This window comes from Entelurus aequoreus, linkage group LG20 (assembly GCF_033978785.1).
Source record: "Entelurus aequoreus isolate RoL-2023_Sb linkage group LG20, RoL_Eaeq_v1.1, whole genome shotgun sequence".
Taxonomy (NCBI): Eukaryota; Metazoa; Chordata; class Actinopteri; order Syngnathiformes; family Syngnathidae; genus Entelurus; species Entelurus aequoreus.
In genome coordinates, this window is record NC_084750.1 from 23,342,516 (window position 1) to 23,360,486 (window position 17,971).

General features: G+C 38.0%; 1 protein-coding gene across 1 annotated transcript in view; it reads left to right on the forward strand.

The window, feature by feature from the left end:
* tars2 (threonyl-tRNA synthetase 2, mitochondrial) overlaps positions 1-17,971 on the forward strand; it is a 60,345-nt gene that overhangs the window by 27,076 nt on the left and 15,298 nt on the right. Inside the window, exons 8-11 of the mRNA XM_062029668.1 lie at positions 4,477-4,623; positions 6,104-6,202; positions 10,169-10,338; positions 10,404-10,566. Of these exons, the coding sequence (XP_061885652.1) occupies positions 4,477-4,623; positions 6,104-6,202; positions 10,169-10,338; positions 10,404-10,566 (579 nt within the window). The remainder of the gene's footprint in view (positions 1-4,476; positions 4,624-6,103; positions 6,203-10,168; positions 10,339-10,403; positions 10,567-17,971) is intronic.

The following is a 17,971-nucleotide window of genomic DNA, read 5'->3' on the forward strand; positions in this document are numbered from 1 at the left end:
AAATATTGCAAGCCTTTTATTTTAATAATGCTGATTATGGCATACAGCTTAAGAAAACTCCAAAAATCGTATATCAAAAAATGTGAATATTTCCTCAGACCAAGTAAAAAAAAAAGATTTATAACAGCAAAACAAAATCAAACATTTGAAAATGTCAATTAATGCACTCCGTACTTGGTAGGGAATCCTTTTGCACGGATTACTGCACCAATGTGGTGTGGCATGGAGGCAATCAGCCTGTAGCATTGCTGAGGTGTTATGGATGCCCAGGATGCTTCAATAGCGGCCTTTAGCTCATTTGCATTATTGGGTCTGGTGTCTTTCAGCTTCTTCTTCACAATACCCCACAAATTCTCTATGGGGTTCAGGTCAGGGGAGTTGGCAGGCCAATCGAGGACAGTAATGCCATGGTCAGCATCCCCAGCCATGTGCAAACATGAAAAGAAAAAGTCCCCATGGGAAAGGGTAGTGCCTAGAACTAAATTCGAGTGTGGTAGTTCTTAGAACTGCGTCCCGAGTACTAGTATACTGTATGTGAATCCAGTTTATGTTCATATTTCCACACATTATCATGCTATTTCGTTACATTTTATTAAGCATTTCTTACATATTCCTTTTTTTGCATCTTCATTTTAAGAGGTTATTGTTAAGTGTTCAATGTGATTTTACAATTTTGTTTACATTGTTTGAGTGTTTTCCATGCTTGTGTTGACGTTTCCTTTCCTTTCTGCCTAGATATCTGAGGGGATTATAATCAGATTAAGGTCACATTTTAAATGAAAATGTTTACACTTAGCATTGTTATCTCCTCCTGGTCCTTATTTTCCATAGGTCATAGAAAATATATAATTATTGACATCGACCAATATTGCGAATCGCGATATAGTTTTCACCCAGCCTTACATGATATATATATATAGTGTATGTATGTGTGTATATGTATGTATGTGTGTATGTGTATGTATATATATGAATATATATATATATATACAGTGTATGTATGTGTATATACATGTACAGCAGGGGTCTCAAACACGCGGCCCGCGGGCCAATTGTGGCCCGGGAGACGTTATTTTGCGGCCCCCACCTTAATATGAAAGTTTAATGTTAGTGCGGCCCGCGAGTTTTAAATGAATGGCGCTTGACAGCGTTGTGTGCGGAGCTTAAGAAATCTACCAATCACGTTGTGGTATGAGGCTCTCGACAATATCGAGGGCGTGCCGTGATGGCACTGTCATCAGTGTCCTCTAGAATCTGTCACCGCATCATCTTTTTCTCCATACTAACAGCGTGCCAGCCCAGACACATGTTGTATGAGGCTTCTAGAGACACACGCAGGTTATTGCAAGACATACTTGAGGAACAGCCATACATTTCACACTGAGGGTGGTCATATTTTATTTTATTTATATTTTAACACTGTTACAAATATGCGCCACACTGTGAACCCACACCAAACAAGAATGACAAACACATTTCGGGAGAACATCCGCACCTAAACACAACATAAACACAACAGAACAAATACCCAGAATCCTTTGCAGCCCTAACTCTTCCGGGCTACAAAAACACCCCCGCTACCCCTAACCCCGCCCAACTCAACCCCCCCCCATCTCCCGAATTCGGAGGTCTCAAGGTTGGCAAGTATGCATTGATGTCACTTGCGTAATGCAAGCAGAGAAACATTTTGCCGCTTTTCTATGACACACGCTCTTCCTTCCTCCCTCCCTGCCTCCCTCCCTCGCCCGCCTGCTCGCTCCCGCCCCCGTTGTAAACAGTCCGGGCGGGGAAGACGAGCACTCCGCCGAAGGAGCGAGCGACAATACAAAAGTGTGGTGCACTGGACCCCAGCGCTGATACAGACGTGGTGATGTTAACCCGTTCGGGGCTAATTGTGCTACCGTAACTGTAAACTCCACCCTCCACCCTCCTCCCGTTGGCTCCAGACAGAGACGATTTTTGATGCAATATTTCTTTCACAGGGGCACCCCGACGTGTCTTATTTCATTTCATTTCATTTTTATTTATCTCCTTCATTGATGTGCATCTTTGATCGATAGACAATTATACCTCAATTTTTAAATTATACATTTACACACCAATGCCTGAGAAGGAGCAGGATGAAGAAAAATCTTATATTTTTCTGCCCCCTTCAACATAGTACGTAGTCTTACTTAATGATATCATATAAACAAACAATTACATCCAAATATAACGAAAACAAACAAAAAAACACAAGAAGTGCAAAACTTCATGATGTACAAAACGAACAAAAAAAACAAAATAAGTAGTATACACCTCACAGGATGATACAAAACAAATACAAAACTAGGCAAAAAATAAGTAAAATAATAAATATAAAGCAAAATGTAAACAGTTATGGCTGTCCATATGATCTCATTGTTCTGTCCTTATATATTTTTTCAATTGGAATATATTTTTACAATCTTTTATCTCTTGTAAAGAGAATTCCATAGTTTAACCCCCACCACTGATATACACATTTGTTTTAAAGTTGTCCTTGAATACTGATGTTTGAAATGACCTTTTCTTCTATGCTCTTCATTCTCAGAAGTGATGACAAACATTTTTTGTAAATTTGCTGGTAATGTTTTACTTTTAGCCTTAAACATGACACATAATGTCTGTAACTTTACTAGCTCCTGTAGTTTCAATAAACCCGAATTAATAAATAATATGTTAGTGTGTTTTAAGTAATCTACTTTATGAATAATCCTTATAGCTCTTTTCTGTAGTTGATACAGAGAAAGTTGCGTTGCACAAGGAATACAATTTGAAACGTCATTATACAACTAGACATGCTGAGGAGTATGCAAAATACTAGGGGAGTGAACCGGGTTGCAAATTTTAAAACCAGTCTACTGAGGCAACAAGATTTCGTCAAGAATTGAAATGACCTTTTCTTCTATGCTCTTCATTCTCAAAAGTGATGACAAACATTTTTTGTAAATTTGCTGGTAATGTTTTACTTTTAGCCTTAAACATGACACATAATGTCTGTAACTTTACTAGCTCCTGTAGTTTCAATAAACCAGAATTAATAAATAATATGTTAGTGTGTTTTAAGTAATCTACTTTATGAATAATCCTTATAGCTCTTTTCTGTAGTTGATACAGAGAAAGTTGCGTTGCACAAGGAATACAATTTGAAACGTCATTATACAACTAGACATGCTGAGGAGTATGCAAAATACTAGGGGAGTGAACCGGGTTGCAAATTTTAAAACCAGTCTACTGAGGCAACAAGATTTCGTCAAGAAAGCAAGCGAAAAGAGCGATGCAGCAGTCAAAGCTAGCTACATGGTGAGTGAGATGGTTGCTAGGGCGGGAAAGCCATTCAAAGGAAGTGAATTCATTAAAAAGTGCATGTTAGATTTTTTTTAAGAAATCTTTTCTTGCGGCCCAGCCTCACCCAGTTTCTGCATCCAGTGGCCCCCAGGTAAATTGAGTTTGAGACCCCTGATGTACAGTATGTGTGTGTATATATGTATAAGTATTTGTTTATATATGTATGTATATGTATATGTGTGTATACGTGTGTGTATATATATGTTTGTATTCATATATATGTGTGTTTATGTATGTGTGTGTATATACGTGTATGTTTATGTGTGTGTATATATATATATATATATATATATATATATATATATATATACAGTATAAATATGAATATGAATGAGAGAGAGTCTTCCCCACCGCTTTGAAATATGTCTGCTCTAACATATTTTTCCAGAAAAGTCCGGTCTCATCAAAATTAAAGCTCAGTCTTAAATAGAATACATGCATCATACTAAGCTGCTTTTAATATTTAGACCCTTAGATGGAGCTCAATTTGGGGACTAAAATCATCCAAACCCCTCTCAGTATGATGCACTGTAATTAAACTCTGTGATGAGTCGTCATTGAGTACGTTCATGCGTTGCCACAGCAAAAATAAACATGTCAAATGATTAATACCTCTCATGCAGGCTCAAACAAAACTGAGTATTATCATTTTTTAACATAGATTAATAAAGCTCTTAGAGATGACATGTTTGCTTAAGCAGTTGTTTGGTCACACATTTAAGAGCATATAATTATAAAAGTGCTTTGACGTAGATCTCTAAAATTGTTTATTTTGGCCTCATACATGTCGCAGGCTTAATGCTGCTGTGTGAATGGAATGTTCCTCGTGGTTATTGATCCATGAGCGAGCTAGATTTCCATACTGGCCCGTCACTGGGCAGCAGGATGTTGTGTTTGTCAGAGGCCAGCATCCTGTTCCAAGGCTCTCCCAAACACACACACACTGTGCCATCCACACACTGTGCCATCCACAACACACTAACGAGCATCTCTTTGCACTTCCTCTCTTGGCTGAACCGCGTTATTCCGCTCTCCTCTCTTATTGTACTCGTTACTTTGACATGAATAATAACACCAGACCGCATTTCTGCCCTTCTCACATCCCAGCTGTCAACTGTAACCCTGGCCAATCAGAATGTGTGCGCTGGTTTGATGCGTCTCTCCGGGGTGGCCTTTCCGAAAGAGAAGGATAAGGTGGAGTGGGAAAGAATGCAGAAGGAGGCCCACAGGAGGGACCACAGACGCATCGGGACGGTAATATCACTTAGCGGAGCTTGAAATGATGTGTGGATGAAAGATTAAATGGACTGTAAGGCTGGGTATTACATCACAACATATCACAGCAATCCAAAGGAAAGAAGAATCAGAATCAGATTTATTGGCCAAGAATGTTAAACACACAAGGAATTTGACTTGGTAGACTGTGCTGTCTATAGGGTAGAGCAGAAATACAGTCAAACCTGGATCTACGAATTTAATTGGTTCATCAACTTGGTTAGCCAACCGAAACGTTTGTAAAGCAGAGTTCCCCATTAGAATAAAAAAAACATGAATATTGGTTCTTTGGCTTGATAAAAGTCCCTATTTTAGTAAAATACTGCACACTTTGAAGACACTTTAATGTATATGTGTGTGTGTATATGTGTATATATATATATATATATATATATATATATATATATATATTAAGGCTGCAACAACTAATTGATTAAAATCGCTTATAAAAATAGTTGGCGATTAATTTAGTCATCGATTCGTTGGATCTATGCTATGCGCATGCGCAGAGGCAATTTTTTATTTACATTTTTTTAAATTCTTTTTAATTTTTAATTAAAAATTTTTTTTTTTTTAATAAACCTTTATTTATAAACTGCAACATGTACAAACAGCTGAGAAACAATAATCAAAATAAGTATGGTGCCAGTATGCTGGGTTTTTTTTTCAATAAAATACTGGAAAGGATAGAAATGTAGTTTGTCTCTTTTATCCGATTATTAATCGATTAATTGAAGTAATAATCGACAGATTAATCGATTATCAAATTAATCGTTAGTTGCAGCCCTATATATATATATATATATATATATATATATATATATATATATATATATATATATATATATATATATATATATATATATATATATATATATATATATATATATATATATACTGTGTGTGTGTATATGTGTGTGTGTGTGTATATATATATATATATGTATATACTGTGTGTGTGTATATGTGTGTGTGTGTGTATATATATATATATATATATATATATATATATATATATATATATATATATATATATATATATATATATATATATATATATATATATATATATATATATATATATATATATGAGTAAAGTATTTAATCAGTTCTTTCTTTAATTCTCACCTTCTTTATCAAAGTGCTGGCCTTTACAGCTTTCTTTGGCTGTACGGTGGCTTCTTTTGCAGCTGTAGGAAATACAAATTACAGCAGAGCGACAGAGTCAATGCAAGAAATTATTTGCTTGGGCACTCGATTCCGCAGTCAGAAATACTTTTTGTACATGCAATGTTTGGGCCAATACGACAACCAAGACCTTATATGAATTTTAGTCAAAGTGATCATGCGATGGAGGTGGTATAAAAACCAAGGTATCGCTGTATTAGAAGAGGAGCAATGAATGTTACATACTAGTCAGATCCTTAATCATACCTTAAACAGAGTCCTCTTTTCTCAGGACCAGGAGTTGTTTTTCTTCAATGACGTCAGTCCAGGAAGCTGCTTCTTCTTGCCGAAAGGAGCACACGTGTACAACACACTCACAGACTTTGTCAAGGTGAGTGCTCTCCTCCAAGCCTTGCTGATGCCATCTGCTGCAGCCCATCTAGTCACAACCATCTAGAACACGGGGTGTCCAAAGTGTGGCCGGGGGGCACATTTGTGGCCCATTCTAAAAATACTATTAAAAAACCACACTTAAAAAACATAAAAGAAGTGGAGTAAAAGTGCAAGCAGGGGAAATGTTGCAATGTTGACTCTATTATTAAACACAAACCGGCCATGCAGGTTGTTTTTTCTTCAAAATTGTAAAAAAAAAAATATTTAAAAAAATCAAATCAATGTTATGAATTATTGAGTTGCTTCACATGAAATATTCCACTTAGAATTTTTTTTGGGGAGGAAATATTGCATATTTTGTGTGTTTGCCATATAAAACACAAGGTTTTATTTAACAAAAAGGGCATAAAACAAATAAAAAAGAATAAACACATATTATCGACAGATAGATCTTAAGTTGTGTGTCAAAGTCAAGGAATTAATTATTTATTCCTTGACTCTATTTGATTAGTATTAGAACAGGCCCCCGGGCCACAGCCGCCTGCTGCTGTTTTGCACGTACCAATACTCCATCAGTGTTTGCGCTAGGAATTTTCAAAAGGGGGTCATAGAGACCTCATCAAGTCATAAAAATGGGGTCCCACAGTAAATTTTTGGGGTCCCACTTTTTTTTAACCGTTTTGAAAACAAATGATAAATGTATGCATTATGCTGTTATAGCTCACATTCTATATTGTGTTTTGGAAAAAGGTTGTCATAAACGTTACTTAGTTCATTTAAAAAAAAAATAATACAAAAGAAAACAAAACTTTATGCATATGTAAATGTATTCAGTTATAAACATTGATTCACTTTCTTCTTCCTTCATGGATCTAAACTTTACCGCTGCCGGTATTTTTTAAAAATATTTTTATTGTAATATTTTCAGAATGTGTTTGTTCTATTTTTGGCCGAAGTAAGACAAAGAAAAAACAATCTAAAGTTGTCTTTATTTTTTAGTTTTAATGCCATGATTTTAATAGTCCTTCTCGCATGTGCACATATTTTCCTCCATGTGGCCCCTTAGCTAAAATGAGTTTGACACCCTTTGATCTAGATGTTTGTGTTGAAAAAAAAATAAAAAATGTATGACTTATTTTGAACACTTTTGTGAGTGGGGCCCTTTTGGATCCCCAATAGTTTTAGTGGATCTTTTTTTAAACTGTCATTGCTCAACAAATAATAATGAATCAAAATAAGTGTTATGAATTATTGTCCTATTTAAGGCCCCAGGTTCTTTACATCAGATATTCCACTTTAAAATATTTTTTGGAGAAAATATTGTATATTTTGTGGTTTTGACATATAGAAAACAAAGTTGTATACGACAAAAAGGGCATAAAGCAAACAAAACATAAAAAATAATAAAAACTTACAGTCGACAGATCTGAAGTTGATCTTGAGACCTATGTGCTAAAAGTAACAAAACATGTATGACTCATTTTTCAACACCTTTTAATGAGTGAGGCCCTTTAGCAGCCTGAAGAATTTTAATGGGATTCTTTTTTACTGTCATTGCTCAATACATAACAAGGAATCAAAATCAATGTTGTTATGACTTATTGACCCATTACTTCACATCAAATATTCCATTTTGAAATATTTTTGGGGAAAATATTGCATATTTTGTTTGTTTCACATATAAAAAACAAAGTTGTCTTTGACAAAATGGGAAAACATAAAAATAAAAAATGTAAATTAACACTTTTTTGAGTAAGGCCCTTTGGATTTTGATCCCCAAGAATTTGAGTGGCTTTTTTTTTTTAAACGGTCATTGCTCAAAAAATAATAATGAATCAAAATCAATGTTGTTACGAATTATTGACCTATTCAAGGCTCCGGTTACTTTACATCAAATATTCCACTTTGAAATATTTTTTTGCGTGTGAATATTGCATATTTTGTGTGTTTGCCTTATAAAAACATTGTTGTCCTTGACAAAAATGGCATACTACAAACAAATATTAAAAAACTTAAAGAAAACTTATAATCGACTGATAGATCTGAGGTTGATCTATGTGTTAAAAATAAATAAAAAATTAAAAAAAACATGTATGATTCTTTTTAACACTTTTTTAAGTAAGGCCATTTTGGATCCTCAATAATTTTAGTGGGATTTTTTTAAACTGTCATTGCTCAAAAAATAATAATGTGTCAAAATCAATGTTGTTCTGAATTATTGACATATTCAAGTCTCCAATTACTTCACATCAAATATTCTGCTTTGAAATAAATTTTTTTGTGTAAATACTGCATATTTTGTGTTTGCCTTGTAAAAAAAACAGTTGTCTTTGACAAAAGGGGCATAATACAAACAAGCATAAAAAAAAAACTTCTAATCGACGGATTGATCTGAGGTTGATCTAGAGACTGTTTTGAAAGTTAATGTAAGACTAACACTTTTTTGAGTAAGGCCCTTTTTGATTCTCAATCATTTTAATGGGATTTTTTCTTTAAACTGTCATTGCTCAAAAAATAATAATGTATAAAAAATTATGTTGTTATGAATTATTGACCTATTCAAGTCTCCAATTACCTCACATCAAATATTCCACTTAGAATTTTTTTTGTGTGTAAATGTTGCATATTTTGTTTTTGCCATATAAAAAACAAGGTTGTCTTTTTATGTTTGTAATGCAAACATAAAAAATAAAAACCTATAATCGGCAGATCAGAAGTTGATCTAGAGACTTATGTGGTACAAGTAAAAAAAGAAAAAATGTGTGACTCTTTTTAACACTTTTTTGAGTAAGGCCCGTTTGGATCCCCAAGAATTTAGTGGGATTTTATTTTTTGGCTGTCATTGCTCAAAAAATAATAATGAATCAAAATCAATGTTGTTATGAATTATTGCCCTATTAAAGGCTCCAGGTACTTTACATCAAATATTCCACTTTGAAATGTATTTTGCGTGTGAATATTGCATAATTTTTTGTTTGTTATACAAAACATAGTTGTCTTTGAAAAAAGGAAATAAAAACGTATAATCGACGGATACATCGGAATTTGATCTCGAGACTTATGTTGAAAAAGTAAAAACAAAAAAAAATATGACTTATTTTTAGTACTTTCATAAGTGGGGCTCTTTCGGATCCCCAAGAATTTTTGTTTGATTTTTTTTTTTATACTGTCATTGCTCAGAAATAATCAATTAAAATCAATGATTTTATAAATTAACCTATTTAAGGCTCCAATTACTTGAAATATTCCACTTTTAAATATTTTTTGGGGAAAATGTTGCATATTTTTAGTTTTTGCCAGACTAAACAATGTTGTCTTTGACAAAAAGGGCATAAACCATTAAAAACATTCTTTATATCGACAGATAGACTTGAAGTTGATCCAGAGATTTAATCTTTGAATAATAAATCAGTGGTCTTGTGGTTAGAGTGTCCGCCCTGAGATCGGTAGGTCGTGGGTTCAAACCCCGGCCGAGTCATACCAAAGACTATAAAAATGGGACCCATTGCCTCCCTGCTTGACACTCAGAGGCTTGCTGGTTTAAATCACCAAAATGATTCCCGAGTGCGGCCACCACTGCTGCTCACTGCTCCTCTCACCTCCCGGGGGGTGGAACAAGAGGATGGGTCAAACGCAGAGAGTAAGTTCACCACACCTAGTGTGTGTGTGACTATCAGTGGTACTTTAACTTTAACTGTAAAGAAAATAGACTTATTGTTAACATTTTATGACTGAGACCATTCTGGGTCCCCAGAACATGCTTTAATTTTTCAATGTAGGGTCTTCTGTGGAGACAGTTCGCACACCCTGATCTAGAAGACCCACACACATCCCTATGTTAACAAGACAGCAGCGCCCGGGGGGCTCGTTGTTGTTTCCTTCCGCCGGCCGTCAGGATATTGCGCTCGTTATTCTCTAGTTATTGCTGTGTTGTGACACACACGTATCCTTCCTCCCCGCTCAGAGCGAGTACCGACGGCGAGGCTTCACCGAGGTCATCACCCCGACGCTGTACAGCACTGCATTGTGGGAGCGCTCGGGTCACTGGGAGCACTATGGCGACAACATGTTCACCGTGACGTCCGAAGGCTCTCAGACATACGCCCTCAAACCTATGAATTGCCCCGCGCACTGGTACGCGCACATTGGCTGGCTGGTTTGAAAGCCCACCTGTGCTTGACACCCGTCTTCATGTGTAGCCTAATGTTCGAGCAGCGTGTGCGCTCATGGCGGGAGCTTCCTCTGCGCTGGGCCGACTTCGGGGCGCTGCATCGCAACGAGCTGTCCGGCGCTCTGGGAGGCCTCACTCGGGTCCGCAGGTTTTGCCAAGACGACGCTCACATCTTCTGCACACCTGAGCAGGTAAGCACGAGTGAAACGTCCTGGAGCTACGTACTAATGGGCGCATTTTGGTCCAGCATTATCTGCAGTAAAACAAGTATTGTGTGTTCATAAGTATTTATTACCTGATTTGCACAAGTAAACACTCTGCTTGTGTCGCACATGATATCACACACAAGTAAAAACTCTGCAGGACTGCTTGTATCGCACATGATATCACACACAGGTAAACACTCTGCAGGATTGCTTGTATTGCAAATGATACCACACACAAGTAAACATGCTGCAGGACTGCTTGTATCACACATGATATCACACACAAGTAAACACTCTGCAGGACTGTTTGTATCGCACATGATATCACACACAGGTAAACACTCTGCAGGACTGCTTGTATCGCACATGATATCACACACAGGTAAACACTCTGCAGGATTGCTTGTATTGCAAATGATACCACACACAAGTAAACATGCTGCAGGACTGCTTGTATCACACATGATATCACACACAAGTAAACACTCTGCAGGACTGTTTGTATCGCACATGATATCACACACAGGTAAACACTCTGCAGGACTGCTTGTATCGCACATGATATCACGCACAGGTAAACACTCTGCAGGACTGCTTGTATTGCAAATGATATCACACACAAGTAAACATGCTGCAAGACTGCTTGTATCACACATGATATCACACACAAGTAAACACTCTGCAGGACTGCTTGTATCGCACATGATATCACACACAGGTAAACACTGCAGGACTGCTTGTATCGCACATGATATCACACAAGTAAACACTCTGCAGGACTGCCTGTATCGCAAATTATATCACACACAAGTCGTCGTCGGCGGTCACTCGAAACGAGTATGACTGTCCTCCGTAGGGTCTTAGGGTGGATTCCCTATATGGAGGACGCCTGTGCGTGGAATCTTTTAATGTGGGGAGACTGGTGCACGGTCAGCCACCACACAGTCCTTGGCATTGAGCGGGCCAGGGTCCAGTGGCATGGAGACCAAGACGACTGGGGACCCGTCTTTGCTGCAGCCTTCATCCGCCTTCCCAGCCGTTGTGGTGCATTCCGCTGCCGCCATCTTCCGCCTGGTCCACCGTTGAGGCGGTTTTCACTATTCGCCCATAGCTGGGGTTATTTACCCATAGCTGGGACAGGGGTTGACTGGGCACCAGGGCATGTCCACACACCGGTGGGCCTGCATGCCCCGTCTCTGGGGCCCCCTGCTGCTCCGAGATCCCGTACAACTTAGCCTGGAACCGCGAGGTTCCAGTTACCGTGTGTGGCCACGAGGAGGCATGTACGAGTCTTGACAATGGAGAGGCTATGTACCGGCTGAGGAGGCTTATGCACTCGGCTCCTCTTTTCGCCCTCTGAGACAGAGGGCTAGCCGGCGGCACTAGCTGAAAGCAATAAGTATCAGGCAGAAGCAGCATGCAGCATAGCAAGCAAAAGCGGCATGCAGCATGCACTAACTACAGGTACTACTACTCCAAGGCTACTGCACTAGACGCATCACATCGCCCTGTGCGATGTTTTCTGCACACACACACAAGTAAACCCTCTGCAGGACTGCTTGTATCGCACATGATATCACACACAGGTAAACACTCTGCAGGACTGCTTGTATCGCACATGATATCACACACAGGTAAACACTCTGCAGGACTGCTTGTATTGCAAATGATATCACACACAAGTAAACATGCTGCAAGACTGCTTGTATCACACATGATATCACACACAAGTAAACACTCTGCAGGACTGCTTGTATCGCACATGATATCACACACAGGTAAACACTCTGCAGGATTGCTTGTATTGCAAATGATACCACACACAAGTAAACATGCTGCAGGACTGCTTGTATCACACATGATATCACACACAAGTAAACACTCTGCAGGACTGTTTGTATCGCACATGATATCACACACAGGTAAACACTCTGCAGGACTGCTTGTATCGCACATGATATCACACACAGGTAAACACTCTGCAGGACTGCTTGTATTGCAAATGATATCACACACAAGTAAACATGCTGCAAGACTGCTTGTGTCACACATGATATCACACACAAGTAAACACTCTGCAGGACTGCTTGTATCGCACATGATATCACACACAGGTAAACACTCTGCAGGACTGCTTGTATCGCACATGATATCACACAAGTAAACACTCTGCAGGACTGCCTGTATCGCAAATTATATCACACACAAGTAAACCCTCTGCAGGACTGGTTGTATCGCACATTATATCACACACAAGTAAACACGCTGCAGTACTGCTTGTATCGCACATGATATCACACGCTGCAGTACTGCTTGTATCGCACATTATATCACACACAAGTAAACACGCTGCAGTACTGCTTGTGTCGCACATGATATCACACACAAGTAAACACGCTGCAGTACTGCTTGTGTCGCACATGGTATCACATACAAGTAAACACGCTGCAGGGCTGCTTGTATCGCCCATGATATCAGACATTTTACATGTAAGTCCTTACGGCGTGGCGAAGTTGGTAGAGTGGCCGTGCCAGCAATCGGAGGGTTGCTGGTTACTTGGGTTCAATCCCAACCTTCTACCATCCTAGTCACGTCCGTTGTGTCCTTGGGCAAGACACTTCAACCTTGCTCCTGATGACTGCTGGTTAGCGCCTTGCATGGCAGCTCCCGCCATCAGTGTGTGAATGTGAAAATACTGTCAAAGCGCTTTGAGTACCTTGAAGGTAGAAAAGCGCTATACAAGTATAACCCATTTATTGTGACCAATTACATGGAATACAGGAGCCCAAGAAGAACACTGCAGGGGAACGTTGAATTACAAACTCCTCTATTGGTGAACTTTTAGATCAGGCCAAATACCCCTCCATGTGCAAACCATGTCTCTGTGTAGGTATATTTCATTCATTCATTCATTTTGTGTCCTGCTGGGAGCCATTTTGACAAGTTTTGTCCAATTTTTTTTTTACCTCAATAAGAGTTCCAAAAAGACAACTGACCAGTGTGGAAAGAAGGAGGGAATCACTGGGGAGTTAAAAAGAAACACTCATGCATATAATCACGTTTCATCAAATATATATTAACGTTGTTGCCCTAGGGCAGTGGTTCTCAACCTTTTTTCAGTGATGTACCCCCTGTGAACATTTTTTTAATTCAAGTACCCCCTAATCAGAGCAAAGCATTTTTGGTTGAAAAAAAAAAGAGATGAATAAGTAAAATACAGCACTATGTCATCAGTTTCTGATTTATTAAATTGTATAACAGTGCAAAAATATTGCTCATTTGTTGTGGTCTTTCTTGAACTATTTGGAAAAAAAGATATAAAAATAACTAAAAACGTGATTCAATTATAAATAAAGATTTCTACACATAGAAGTAATCATCAACTTAAAGTGCCCTCTTTGGGGATTGTAATAGAGATCCATCTGGATTCATGAACTTAATTCTAAACATTTCTTCACAAAAAAAAAGAAATCTTTAACGTAAATATTTATGGAACATGTCCACAAAAAATCTAGCTGTTAACACAGAATATTGCATTGTTGCATTTCTTTTCACAGTTCTTTTTGACAGACATTTAAAAAAAATCTCACGTACCCCTTGGCATACCTTCAAGTACCCCCAGGGGTACGAGTACCCCCATTTGAGAACCACTGCCCTAGGGGATACTGGGTAACACACGGCACACTGACAAAGCTTAAACAAAATTTACTATAGCAATCTACAAGGTTAATATAGTTGGCTTTTCTTTCTTCCCCTCCATTTATCTGCTTTCTTTTGTATTTCAAATTATTACATATATGTATTGTTGCATCTGATAATAGAGGTAATTGTTATTATTCATTATCAATAGTGCTATTTCTATTTCTATTGGTATTTGTATTGCTGCATTTGCAGTGTAATAATGCTCATTGTAATTTCTGTATTATTTATTTCACTAACTGCTTCTTTGCTATCACTTTTAACATCATATTTGTACATATCTTATTTGCTGATGTTATTGTTGCGTTTGCTGCTGTTGTTTTTGTCTCTCTGTCTTATCCCCCTCTCGTCCCCACAATTTCCCCCTCTGTCTTCCTTTTTTTTCTCTTTCTATCCCCCCCAGCTCCGGCCCGGTTGCACCAAATAATAATATACATCCATTTAAATAAAGTCAAATACAAATAAGGCAACAAGAGAAGTATCCCACACTTCCCTTTTGTAAAGTAAATTTGTACAGCCGATATGGGCATCTACGTCAACAATATGATTTGCCTGAGAAGCTGGACAGGACAGCAAAAAATAGAAAGACTATTTGTGAGGAGTACGTTAATGGCGCTCACTAGTATGGAAGAATTGACGAAGCAGGCTTTATACCAAAGCAAGTTTTAATTGTGATGAGACGTGACTTTTCTGGAAAAATATGCGAAAGCAGACTTATTTCACAGCTCGGTAGAAGACGAAGAGCACACACACACACGGCCCCTCCCCTAACCTCTCTGTTCTCTCCCTCTTTCTGTCTGCTTTGTTTCTCTTCTGATGCTCCTCCTTCTGTTAGTTTAAGTGGATTTTTACCATTGTTTATGTTTATCATTGTAGCAATCTGGTTGTTAAAGATAGGAAATGTTGTGATTTCGGATTGTTTGTGAAGGCACCAAAGGGACTTCAGTATGTGTGCATGTGTTGTCAGATCAGTGCATACAGGACAGTTCAATAACCAATTAGGTTTGTAAATTGAGGTTCCACTGTAATTGTTTTGGGAAAGTTGTGAAACAAGGCACTAATCTATAAACATTTTCATTCCCAGAATATTAATGGCATGACCTGTCATTCTCCAAGAAACAGGAAATAGCCTGAAAACCAACAAACAAATGTGTTTGTTGTCAGATCGGCCTTGGCAGAGGTCTGTGGTCTGTAGTTTAGTGGTTGTAACTTTTTTCATTGAAGTACCCCCTGTGGGATATTTACTTCAGCCAAGTCCTCCCTAGCCAGATAAAAGCCTTTTTGGTTGGGGGAAAAAAATGTAAAACAGCTCTGTTAGAGATCTTGTCACACCTCTAATTGTTATCCAGAGAGGCAGCAATAAACAGCCCCTGGAAAATGATGATGGAATCACCAGCCTTGGAGTATTTTTATTCAGTTTAATTTTGTAGAAAAAAAGCCAATAACAGACATGACATAAACTAATGTATTTTCTGGACTATAGAGAGCGCCGGCATATAAGCCGCACCCACCAAATTTTATAAGAATAAAGTATTATAATGTTATTATTATTATTATATATTCATATATTAGCCGCACCGGACTATAAGCCACAGATTTATACGTTGTGAAATGAGTTATTTACACAGTAAGATTCTGTAAATGTTTATTTATATACCTTAATTTTTTCCAAGCAATGCCTGTAACAAGGCAGTAAAATGGCTGAGCAAACAAAACATAAGTCATCGTCATGACCCACTAGCTGTGGAAGCTAGCTCTCCAATCAGGTAAACAGACTCAACAAGTCCTCGGTGACGTTTTGGTGAGTTTACTGAGGAATTTGTGAAACTGAAACAATACAAAAAGAATGCTGTTAATAATACTGGCACAGACACTTGTAAAGGTATTAGTTAATGCTAACAACGCTAGCTTCTTTGCATTACCGTAGCACATACAAATATGCATGAAAACTCCTACAGACATCACACATGGGACGGTTTAGTAAGTATAAACCGTTTTAGTTATCATGTAAAACTTGCAAACGTTTCTTGGAGTGATGAATGAAGAGTCCATACGAGTAGAAACGGCTAGAAGACAGAACGACACGTGGTTTAAAAAATTAAAAAAAAACTACATGTAAATGGAAAGACACTGCAGCAGCTGTAGTGAGCAACCCTGTCCAAAAGATTGCGCTATAGCACAAACAATAAAACACCCTCTGTGTTTTTGCTTTTTGTTTTGTTATACAATTATTTTTTGAAGAAAAATGCATAAATTTGCCGCTGTTTTATAAGCCGAAGGGTTCAAAGAGAAGGAAAAAAAGTAGCAGTTTATAGTCCGGAATTTAACGGTATAGTCATTTCAAATGACAACTTTTTGGCTTTGAGAAACCCTAAAATAAATCAAGATTATAAATTGTGGTAATCAGTAACGGTTTCATGTTTAGGTCAAAAAAAAAATCCTGGAAACCAAGCAAAATAAGTAAACACTCGAACACCACACTTGTACATTGTTGATTGATTGAAACTTTTATTAGTAGATTGCACAGTACAGTACATATTCCGTACAATTGACCGCTAAATGGTAACACCCGAATAAGTTTTTCAACTTGTTTAAGTCGGGGTCCACTTAAATTGATTCATGATACAAATATATACTATCATCATAATACAGTGGGGTTAGGTTTGGTTTATATCAACACTTCAGTCATCAACAATTACATCATCAGAGAAATGGACATTGGAACAGTGTAGGACTGACTTGGTAGGCTATGTACAGCAAGTAGTGGACATAGAGAGAGAGAGAGATCAGAAAGCATAAGAATAAGTATCTACATTTGATTATTTACATTTGATTATTTAGAATCCGGGGAGGTGGGATGTGGAAGGGAGGGTGTTAGTTTAGGGTTGAAGTTGCCTGGGGGTGTTCTCTTAGTGCGGTTTTGAAGGAGGATAGAGATGCCCTTTCTTTTACACCTGTTGGGAGTGCATTCCATATTGATGTGGCATAGAAAGAGAATGAGTTAAGACCTTTGTTAGATCGGAATCTGGGTTTAACGTGGTTTGTGGAGCTCCCCCTGGTGTTGTGGTTAAGGACCACGTCCGACAAACAGAACTCTTCTTCAATCTTGCTCCTACTGTCTGATTGCTGTTGTCAGATCAGCTTTGCAGGTTGGAGTCTTGTCATCCACCATTCTCTTCAGTTTCCACTACACATTTTACATTGGATTGAGATCCGCACTATTTGCAGGCCATGACATTGACCTTATGGATTTTATAGGGGATTTACATTTAACATATATTTTTCTCCTGGTTCTTATTTTTAATAGGTCGTGAAAAATATCGACCGATAGTAAACACTAATATTGTGATACAGTTGTCAGCCATATCGCCCAGTCCTAACCACCGGTCCATATTTGGTGCAGATGTTCTGGTGCTTTTTTGGCCGTTACTGCAGCACAGAATGACAAAAGAAATCTCTGAACAGTCGTTAAAAAACAAGTCAGTGTGGAAGTTGCTGAACCACACGCTTGTTGGCTCTCTCCGTGGAACATTTGAGTACAAAAAACCCCAGACAAAGTATTATGCACCTTGCAGGAAGTAGTTTCATTTTCACCAAAGTATTAGTTTAAACGACCACCTCAACGCGAAGCATGTGTTAATCGGGGATTCTGCGCCACGCAACTTGCTTCTTAAAGGGGAACTGCGCTTTT